We start from the raw sequence: 10,888 nt of genomic DNA on the forward strand, positions 1-10,888 counted from the left end.
GACCACGTGGACTGCAGCATGTCAGGCTTCCCTGTCCATCGTCAACTCCTGGATCTTGCTCAAACTCATGTCCATCGAGTCTGTGATGCCATGCAACTATTTCATCCACTGTTTCCCCTTCTCCTTCTGCCCTCAATCTTTCCCAGCATCAGGGTCTTTTTCAGTGAGTCAGTTCTTCGCATCAGGTGGCCAAAGTATTGGAGTTTCAGCTTCAGCATCAGTCCTTCCAATAAACATTCAGGACTGACTTCCTTTAGGGTTGACTGGTTTGATCTCCTTGCAGTCCAAGGGACTCTCAGGGGTCTTCTCCAACACCACAGTTCAAAAGCATCAGTATACCACCTTAATCATGGGGTATAGTTCAGTCATTTTAAATAAATTTATATTGGTGTGAAACATATATTCAGAACCTTTTCACCTGAAAATCTGAAACTATAATCATTAAAGGACAACACCCCTTTTCCTTCTCTTCCTGCCCTTGGGTGCTATCATTCTACTTTCAGATTTATCATTGAATTTGACTATTCTATGTATTTCATATAAGTGGAATCATACAGTATTTGCCTTTTCATGGCTGGATTATTTCAATGTAGCATATGCCCTCGAGGCTCATCCATATTATAGCATATGTCAGAATTTTCTTTGTTAAGGCTGAATAATATTTCATTTTATGTTTATACCACATTTTGCTTATCCATTCATTCATAGGTGGACAATTGCATTCCATCTCTTGACTGTTGAACATAAGTGTGCAAATATATCTTCAAAACCCTGCTTTCAACTCTTTGGGGAATATACCCCGAAGTGGCAGTATTGGATCTTATGGTAGCTTGTGCCGCCCCTGGCCTCGGGCATTGGGTAGCTCCTCTCTGCTGCTCACAATAAACTATGGAAAATTCTGAAAGAGATGGGAACACCAGACCACCTGACCTGCCTCTTGAGAAATCTGTATGCAGCTCAGGAAGCAACAGTTAGAACTGGACATGGAACAACAGACTGGTTCCAAATAGGAAAAGGAGTACATCAAGGCTGTATATTGTCACCCTGCTTATTTAACTTCTATGCAGAGTACATCATGAGAAACACTGGACTGGAAGAAACACAAGCTGGAATCAAGATTGCCAGGAGAAATATCAATAACCTCAGATATGCAGATGACACGACCCTTATGGCAGAAAGTGAAGAGGAGCTAAAAAGCCTCTTGATGAAAGTGAAAGTGGAGAGTGAAAGAGTTGGCTTAAAGGTCAACATTCAGAAAATGAAGATCATGGAATCTGGTCCCATCACTTCATGGGAAATAGATGGGGAAACAGTGGAAACAGTGTCAGACTTTATTTTTGGGGGCTCCAAAATCACTGCAGATGGTGACTGCAGCCATGAAATTAAAAGACGCTTGGAAGAAAAAGTTATGACCAACCTAGATAGCATAAAAATTTAAATTTATTTTGCCAACAAAGGTCCGTCTAGTCAAGGCTATGGTTTTTCCAGTGGTCATGTATGGATGTGAGAGTTGGACTGTGAAGAAAGCTGAGCACCAAAGAATTGATGCTTTTGAACTGTGGTGTTGGAGAAGACTCTTGAGAGTCCCTTGGATTGCAAGGAGATCCAACCAGTCCATTCTGAAGGAAATCAGCCCTGGGATTTCTTTGGAAGGAATGATGCTAAAGCTGAAACTCCAGTACTTCGGCCACCTCATGAGAAGAGCTGACTCATTGGGAAAGACTCTGACGCTGGGAGGGATTGGGGGCAGGAGGAGAAGGGGATGACAGAGGATGAGATGGCTGGATGGCATCACTGCCTCGATGGTCATGAGACTGAGTGAACTCTGGGAGTTGGTGATGGACAGGGAGGCCTGGCGTGCTGCGATTCATGGGGTTGCAGAGTCTGACACGACTGAGCGACTGGACTGACTGACTGATGGTAGCTCCATTTAAAGTTTCTTCCTCCCACACTGTTTTCCCCAGTAGCTGTACCATTTTACATTCCCACCAACAGTTCATAGAAGTTCCAATTTCTCCATATGCTTGCCAACAGTTGTTATTTTGTGGGTTGTTGGTTTTTTTTTTTTTTTTTGAGTTTTAGGAATTCTCTATATATTCTGGATATTAATCATATATCAGATATATGATTTGCAAATATATTCCAAATCCATCCTGTGGATTGCCTTTTCATTCTGTCCATAGTGCCTTTTGATGCATGAAATATACATTTTCATCAAGTCAAATTTGTCTATTCTTTTCTTTTGCTGCCTGTGCCTTTGATGTCACATTCAAGAAACTGTCACCAAATCCAATGATGCAAAGTTTTGCCCCACATTCCTCAAAAAGTTTTATTGTTTTACCTTTTATGTTTATGTCTTTGATCTAGCGTGAGTTAGTTTTTGCATATGGTGTTAGGCAAAGGTCCAACTTCATTCTTTCGCTTGCGGCGATCCAGGTGAAAAAATTGTTCTTTCCTTGTTGAGTGTTCTTGGCATCCTTATTGAAACTTATTTGAGATTTTTGTGTGTATATGAGCGAGTTTATTTCTGAGTTCTCTTGTCTATTTAATTTGTCTCTATGTCTGTCTTTATGCTGGTACCACACTGATCTGATTACTCTAATTTTGTAATATTTTGAAATCCAGAAGTACAGATCCTTCAACTTTGTTCTTCTTTTTGGCTATTCAGTTCCCTTGAGATTCCATATGAATTTCAGGATGAACTTTTCTATTTCTGTAAAAAAAAAAAAATTGGGATTTTTCATTGTAGTGAAACTGTAGATCACTGGGTGACACAGATCTCTGAGCAATTATAAGTCTTTCAATTCATAAACATGGGATGTCTTTCCATCTATTTGTGCTTAATTTCTTTCAGTAGTATTTTGTAATTTTCAGTGTACAAGTCTTTCACCTCCTGGCTTAGGCTTTATTTCTAAGACTTTTTTTCATTTTGATGCTATTGTAAGTGGCATTGTTTTCTTCATTTCCTTTTCGGACTATTTATTTTATATTTTTTATGCACTCTAATCTGATCATCTTTTCTTTCACTTCTGGGGTCTGTGTCTTGCTTAGGGAGGCTTTCCTCAGTGTGATATACAAACACTCTGCATTGTCTTCTAGTTCATTTTCATTTGTAGTTTGTCTTCTTGTGTTAAACCCTTAATCCATCCAGATTTTCAGTGAATTGCCAACTCCCTAGTGATGATTAGAATGTGGACAGAAGGCAGAGTGGAAGGATAGGGACTGCAAAACATGTTGGTACTTCCCTGGAGATCCAGTGGTTAAGACTTCGCACTTTCATTGCAAGCGGCATGGGCTCGATTCCTGCACCCTGCACACTGAGACCCTGCACCCTGCTGCACTGTGCTCAAGCCCTGCAGCCCGCACACCAAAAAGTTACCCTAGAGACTGGATGGGGAGAGGGAAGGGAGGAGGAGCAATACAGGGGCAAAGGATTCAAAGGTACCGACTACTAAGTGTGAAATAAGCTCCAAGGCTATGCTGTACACCATGGGGAATATAGTCAATATTTTATAGTAATTACAAACGGAGTATAACCTTTAAAAACTGTGAATCACTATATTGTACACCTGTAACTTATGTCACATTACTGTGCATCAGCTGTACTTCAATAGAAGAAAAAATGTGAGGACTGGAACAACTCCAGGGGCTCCATTGTTGGGTCTGGGAAGGAGGCAGTGAAGGGCCTGGTATACAATACCAGCCAGAGAAATTTGGCTTGAATTGTAATTCCATGTCCCTATTCAATCTTTTCAATCTTTTCTCTTTCTGACCTGTATACAAATTTTCTACTTCAGCCAGGTTGGACTCCTGACTTCTGGCCTGACTCCATGCCTTTGTCCAGTCTGTGATTCCTGCCTGGAAAACCTTTTCCTCTTAGCTCTGCCCATCTAAGGCAGATGTGTTCAGTTAAAGTCATAAGAGTTAGTATCTTTAACATGTAAAAGTGAAAGTTTCGCAGTTCCATATAAATATAATAAATATATCAAATGAAAAGCAGGCAAAGGCTATATCAAGGCAAGTCATAAAAAGAAATAGTCTATGTATCAGGCAGTCAATTTAGGTCTGCTTTGTAACCCAATTTGTATTTGTCAAGTTCCTGCTTCATAAAGGAACTCTCCTTTATACTTTACGAAGAATTCAAGGATAAGCAAGTCTATTTCCATGATCAATAAATTTTACAATCTAGAGAAGAGATAGGACAGTACACAGATTGACCATAACAGACAAGAGACAAAAGAAGTCTTGAAAAAGGAGTTCAAGAAGAGAGAGATTGTGCAGAGTTCAGTTAGAAGAATTAATAAAGGGACTTTCCTGGTGGTCCAGTGGTTAAGAATCTGCCTGTCAATGCAGGGGACATGGGTTCGATCTCTGGTATGGGAAGATCCTACATGCTGCCAGGCAACTAAGCTCATGCGCCACAACTATGGGGCCTGTGTGCCCTGGAGCCTGGGCTCTGAAACAAGAGAAGCTACCGCAGTGAGAAGCCCGCAGAACGCAACTAGAGAGAAGCCCCTGCTCGCTGCAACTAGAGAAAGCCTGCGCTCAGCAACTGTGACCCAGTGCAGCCAAAAATGAATAAATAAAAATTTGAAAAAGATGGGATATATATAAACATAGAGCTGTTCACTTTGCTGTACAGCAGAAACCAGCATAGCATCCAGTAAGATGTTAATATGAAGTAATAAAAATTGATAAGAATTAATAAAATTACTGGACTGTGTTAGTCACTCAGTCATGTCCAACTCTTTGCAACCCCATGAACTGTAGACAGCCAGGATCCTCTGTCCATGGAGTTCTCCAGGCAAGAATACTGGAGTGGATTGCCATTTCCTTCTCCAGATGAACTTCCCAACCCAGGGATGGAACCCTGGTCTCCTGCCTCGCAGGCAGATTCTTTACCGTTCGAGCTACAGGGAAGTCTCCTCCATCAATGCAGGTAAGTAGTTTTGATCAGAACATGTCTAGATCTAACAAAACTCAATTAATGTTAAAAAAAAAAAAAAAGAACAGGGGAGGAATGAGAGTATCAAGAGGGAGTCGAGAGATGGGAGATCGTCTTGAGACTGTTACAGAAGACGGTGACAGCCTGGTTGGAGTCCCGGCAGTACAAGCAGGGAAGACGAGATGTAATGACAGACTGGTAGTCGGCAGGAGGCGGCAGGGCCTGCAGCCGAGCCTTGGGGGTCTCCTTGTGTAAGGCCTGCCTTGCAGAGTTCTTAAGGGGATCAAACAGAGGAGGGACGACATCCCCCTCTTTTACAGAGGAGGGCGAGAGCTGGCCAGTGACTCACCCAAGGTCCCTCAGCGGTCACCAGGGCCAACGCCCTCACTCTCTCTACCTGCTCTGCTGTGCATACTTGGCAAGGATGACCTTTCATGAAGCCCTGGCAGGGCAGGGAGAAGGAAGGTACCGTCTGTTCCTCCAGGCCTGCCGCAGACCTTGAGAGAGCCGCAATAAATGCTGTGTTTGTTTGATAAAGCACTTGGCTTTTGGTCTCAGTAGGAGGAAGAGCTAGAACAGGTGTGGCGAGCCCAGGGCAGCCTGCAGCACAGGTGGAGGGTGGGGTGGGACAGAGCCCCAGGGCCTGGCAGGGGGCTCCAGGGGCCATGGATTTTGAAGAAATCCAAGGACTTTCTCATGACCCAACCATCTCTCTCATGTTCCCAGACTCCTGCCTGGCAGAATACACCAAGATCTTTTTTTTTTTTCTCACCAAAATCGTAATGATACCAGCTCACACTAACTGAGGTCTTACTGCGTGCTTAGCTTTGTGGCAGGTGCTTTTCATGCACACAGACATGCCATCATTCCATAAATGGGTGCTGACTGCACTGGGTGCTGCACACAGAGGGAAACTTGGGACAGTGTCCCTGAGCCTGGGAGGTGACCTTCTGTAGAGGACATTTCACAAGAAACAGAACAACAACATAGTGTAATATGTGCTGTGATGAGGTGAAACTAGACTGCTTAGGAATCCAGAGGATGGCTGAGCTAATCCTCAACACAGCATACCCATTTTGCAGATGAGGAAGCTGAGGCTCAGAGAGCGAACTGCCTTACTTATCTGGCTAGTTTGGTTCTGACTTATTTTCTTCATTAAAAAAATTTTTTTTAAATTTTATTATTAGAATATAATTGCTTTATAATGTAGTGTTAGTTTCTGCTGTATGATAAAGTGGATCAGCTATATGTATACATATATCCCCTCCCTCTCAAGCCTCCCTCCCACTCCTCCCATCCCACCCCTCTAGGTCTTGACTAATTTTCTTCTTCAGGAGATGATACGGATAAAAACGGGGATGGAAAAGACAAGTTAGAGGCGGGCCTCAACCCCTATGTTGAAACGACGGGAAAACTGAGACCCAGGAGGGAAGGGAGTTGCGAAGAGTCACACAGAAAAAGGAGTGGATCCCACCTGACTCCCAGTGCAGTCACACCAGATGGCTTTCTCTTCTCTAGTGGTCTCAAGATTTCCTGGGACCCCCTCACACGGGACCCTTCCCAGCTTGTGGTTTGTATGCTGCACACTCTAACCTCTCTGTTCAGACTGGAAATTCCAGAAAGAATAAGAAGAGGTTGAGTTGGGACAGATCCAGAAGTCAGGCAAGGACGTGTGTGCGTGTTGGGGTGGGAAGGGTACCTCACTACCCACCAGGGGATCCCAGTCTTGGGGAGAGACTGGGGAGCCAGGGGAGGATCTGATGGGGTCCGTCTCCCTCCTCTGCCCAGCTTGGGAGTGCCAGGACGGACCACGGGGGGCTGGTTGGCTCTGAACCTTAGGCTGCAGCGCAGCTGGGAGGCCTTGGGTCCAGGCTTCCCTCTTGAAGCCAGTGGTAAATGAATAACCTCGCTCCTGCCTGCGGGGCCCTCTGGGACGGAGAGCCACCTGGTGCCCTTCAGCTCTGGCTCGGTGCCCCTGGCCAGAGACCATGGGGTTCAGATGTAAATCCCTTGGCCCCTTCTGCCTACATCCCCAAATCCCATCCACATAGGCCCAGAGAGCATGTCTGCTCACTTCCTCCTGCCCCTCTTCTGCTAAGCCTCCTTCCTCTCTGAAACTTCCCCCCACAAAGCCCCCCTCCCCTTCACTGACCCTCTTCTCTGGGTCCCTTCCCTCCCTTCCCCCCAACTCAACCCCCTTCCCCAGAGGCCTCCCCATGAAGCCCCTCCCCTCTTGCTAAATCTGTCCCATCTCTGAGCCCAGGTCCACTTCCTCCAGCTCTTCCTGGGATCCGTCTCCATCACCCCCTCCCCACCTTCATATTCACAGCCCTCTCCCTCTTTCCTTTCCCCAGGCCAGAGGACTGGTTCCCAAAGAGGCCTGGGTTGGAGAGAGAGTAATGCCAACGGCAAGCCCTTTCCAGGAATCTAAGAATGAACACTCTAAAGCCAGGGTGCTCTTACTGTTTATAGTAACCTATTTCCTCTTCTTCTGATAATAAAGCACAGCGACTTGTCAGTTGTTGCTTAACAAGAGGAGAATATTTTGGACCAATATAAAGCATTCCGGGAGTTGGTGATGGACAGGGAGGCCTGGAGTGCTGCGGTCCATGGGGTCACAAAGATTCGGACAGGACTGAGTGACTGAACTGAACTGAACTGAAAGCCTTCTACTGAAAAATCTGCCTGCCCCTGGGGCCTTTTGCTTTCTGCTTTGCTGCAGGTCAAGAAGTTCAAGATACAATAACTTTCAAATAATTGGGAGCCTCCACAATCCCAAATACCTGTCCTGGGATAAATACCTGTCCTTGCTCTTTTGCAAGTTGCTTTCCTGGCCTGGAAGCTGCAAATCTCTAGGATGCATGGCCTACATGTTCTGTTTCTGCTTCTCATCTCCCACCCATTTGTCTGTCCACTGTGTGTGCTGTCAGGCTTCTTGCTAACGCCACCAGTGACCAGCTCAGTGCTCTGAATTCTCAGGCTTCTTGCTTGACGACTTCCGCAGCCTCCGACACCATTGCCAATGCCCGCCTTCTTGAAACTCTTTTTTTTCCTCTGGTTTCTAGACTGACCTCATCTACTTCCCTGGTTTCGGTTGCCATATGTATTCTAACAACAGCAGGTTTACCATTCCTGAGTTCCAGATCTCTATATATGCCCTGTCTCTTCCTGGACGTCTCTGCCTGGAGGTCCCACAGACTGGCCAAACTCTGTTCACTCACAGCTAAGCCCATCGACTGCCCCCAGCAACCTGGTCCTATTTTGGTAAATGGTACCACCATTCAATCACTGACTTAAGGCAAAAAATTTGGGTTAACCTAGCTTTTTCCGCTGTCTCTCCCCACATACCCAAATGGTTCTCCAGCCCGGCTCTGGCTCATCCTGCCTCTTTCACAGCACTCCCTGCCACCCTCCCCATCAGGCCTGGTCCCCCATCCCCCCATCCCCACTTTATTTCTGGGCTGCATCCTCTCACGTGATGACAGCTGCACAGCCTCTAAGACGGTCTCCTGCCTTCATCCCTCCACCTGAGTCCCAGTTCCGCAGGGCCAGCTGGAGAGGTTATTCTAGAGCAGAAGTCTGATCAGGTACCTCCCTTCCACAATTCCGGTAACAATCCAGTACAATCCAGGGTCTGTAATTCTGCACATGAGACTCCCTGTGACTTGGCCTCTCCAGGGACCAGGGCCCCATCGCCACTTCCTCCCTCACCTTGCTATCTTACCCAGCCAGGTGAAAACCCACTTTCCTAGCTCTGGACACTGGGCCCCTTTCCCACTGCCTGAACCTCCTACACCTTCTCGGAGACACAAGTGCTTCCAGCCTTGTTTATCTTAAGCATTAGAGTGTCACCAGAGAGTTCTGAGTACCCCCTCCCCCCTCCCTACCCTTCCTTCCCTCAAGGGTTTCAGGGGAAAAAATGAGGCCCCTCTCTCTTCTGTCCTCCTGGGGACACAATTCTACCCAGTTTCCTTTGGTGGTGTGTTTTACCAAAACAATAGATCTTTTTGTTCTCCTTTCCCAAATATGAAATCATAGCATTGAATGTGCTCTTTCACACGCCGCAGGGCGATTCAGGCATTGGGGAGCGCTTTGGAGGGCCGGTGTCCCAGACGCAAACCTGAAGGGGGTCCCTGACATCCCCCCACCTCCTCCATGCCCAGGAGTGCACCTGCTCGCCCCTCCGGAGTGGGCCTTCCTTGTCTGAATCCCCAGTGAATAGGCCAAAGGACCAGCTAGCTAGTGAGTACCCAGCTCAGTTTACAACTTATTGAAACTCTCTAAGCTTCATCCCACAGCCGGAGCGCAGAATTCAGCCAGGGCCAATCCTTGGGGGGCGCTCGCGGGGCGGGGGGGCTGGGGGGTGGTTGGGATGGGGAAGTTCTGCAAGTAGGTGGAGGCCTGTCCGCGCTCAGGACAAGAAGGCGCCAGTAACTGCAAAACGAAAGATTTTTATTGAAAAATATCGTGGCCCCTTTTCAAAGCTGCGGGTCCCTGCGCAAAGAGAACTTTGTGGCCGCAGTCCGACCAGGCGGGCAAGTAGCGGCAGTCACCGCAGTTCCGCGCACCAGAGGGGCAAGGTTTCAAAGGTTCGTGCCGGCAGGCCCCTGGGCTCCACAATCCCGCTCTCCGGGCCGAGGAGGGCTAGCAGCTGGGGAAGGGGGTGCCGGGCGGGCCCCTCCCAGTCCAGCGAGGGAGCAGACAGGCATCTGGGGGGCGGGGGCTGGTCTCCGATGCAAGGCTGCACGCAGGACTGGTGGGCGCGCCAGCTTGTGGGAGTGGTCGGGACTTCCCGCGGTCGCCCCATCAGACGTAGTCCTTGCGGTCGTAGGCCGTGCCGGTGCCCGTGACCGGCCCGGTGGAGCGCGGCGCCGAGTAGACGATCTTGGTCCGCGCGTAATTGTCGCGCGGCGGGCAGGAGCAACAGAGCAGCGCGCCCCCCAGCAGCTGCAGCGCCGACGCCGCCCAGCCCACGTACAGGGCGGAGCCCATCTCGCGCTTCTGAGCCTCCGGCACCAACGGGTTGTAGAAGTCCCGGATGATGGTGTTGGCCGACCAGGACACCGGCACAAGTGTCAGCAGGGCGGCCAGCAGGAAGAGAACGCCCGCCACGATGGTGATCTTGGCCTTGGCCGTGTCGTCCTGCACGCAGTTGGTGCACTGGGCGCCCACGAGCGCCACGAGGAGCCCGAAGACGGCCAGTAGGATGGCGATGACGATGAGGGCGCGGGCCGCCTGCAGGTCCTGCGGCAGCGCCAGCAGCGAGTCGTACACCTTGCACTGCATCTGGCCGGTGCTCTGCACCACGCAGTTCATCCACAGGCCCTCCCAGGTGATCTGCGCCGTGATGATGCTGCTGCCGATGAAGGCCGTCACGCGCCACATGGGCAGCGCGCAGCACACGATGGTGCACAGCCAGCCCAGCACGGCCAGCGAGGTGCCCGCGATCTCCAGGCCCATGGACATGGCTGCCGCGCCAAAGCCGGCTCTGCCGGGCGGCTCCACGTGCGGGACGACGAGGGGCCGGGGCCGCTGGGGCCTGGGCGGGAGCAGCGGTGCAGCCGACGGACTGACGCCCGGCTTGACGGACGGACGAACGAACGGACACAAGGGCGGCGCGCGCTAACGGCTCCGCTCTCCCGGTTGGCGCAGCGGCTGCGCCTGCACCTGCCTGTGGCTTTGTAGGCGGGCGGCTGCGACTGGGCTGGCCCCTAGGAAGGGGCCGGTTAGTCTTCGATCCCGGCCCAGCGCTCCGGCGGGGGCGGGAGGGGCGGAGCCGCGCTCTCCCAGGCCTGGGGACAGTGACGTGGCCCCTCTTCTCCCTTCACTAAAGTGCCCCGGGAGGAAGCACTTGGCCAGGAGTGGCTCAAGGCGCCAGGGTGCGGGCTGCCGAGAGGGCGGGGCCGAGACCTGCGCTCCAGCCCCTCGCTCCTGCCCACCCCG

The 10,888-nt window shown here is 49.6% G+C and overlaps 1 protein-coding gene across 1 annotated transcript; it reads right to left on the reverse strand.

Moving 5' to 3' along the window:
- Positions 1-9,751: 9,751 nt before the first annotated feature.
- CLDN3 (claudin 3) lies at positions 9,752-10,411 on the reverse strand. The gene has a single exon (XM_052654354.1). The coding sequence runs from the start codon at positions 10,409-10,411 to the stop codon at positions 9,752-9,754; it is 660 nt and encodes a 219-aa protein (XP_052510314.1).
- Between the last annotated feature and the right edge of the window lie 477 nt (positions 10,412-10,888).

Source organism: Budorcas taxicolor, chromosome 2, assembly GCF_023091745.1.
Source record: "Budorcas taxicolor isolate Tak-1 chromosome 2, Takin1.1, whole genome shotgun sequence".
Classification (NCBI taxonomy): domain Eukaryota; kingdom Metazoa; phylum Chordata; class Mammalia; order Artiodactyla; family Bovidae; genus Budorcas; species Budorcas taxicolor.

Bases quoted from the DNA above. Each gene is read 5' to 3' on its own strand.
- CLDN3 (XM_052654354.1), bottom strand. From the start codon at position 10,411: ATGTCCATGGGCCTGGAGATCGCGGGCACCTCGCTGGCCGTGCTGGGC.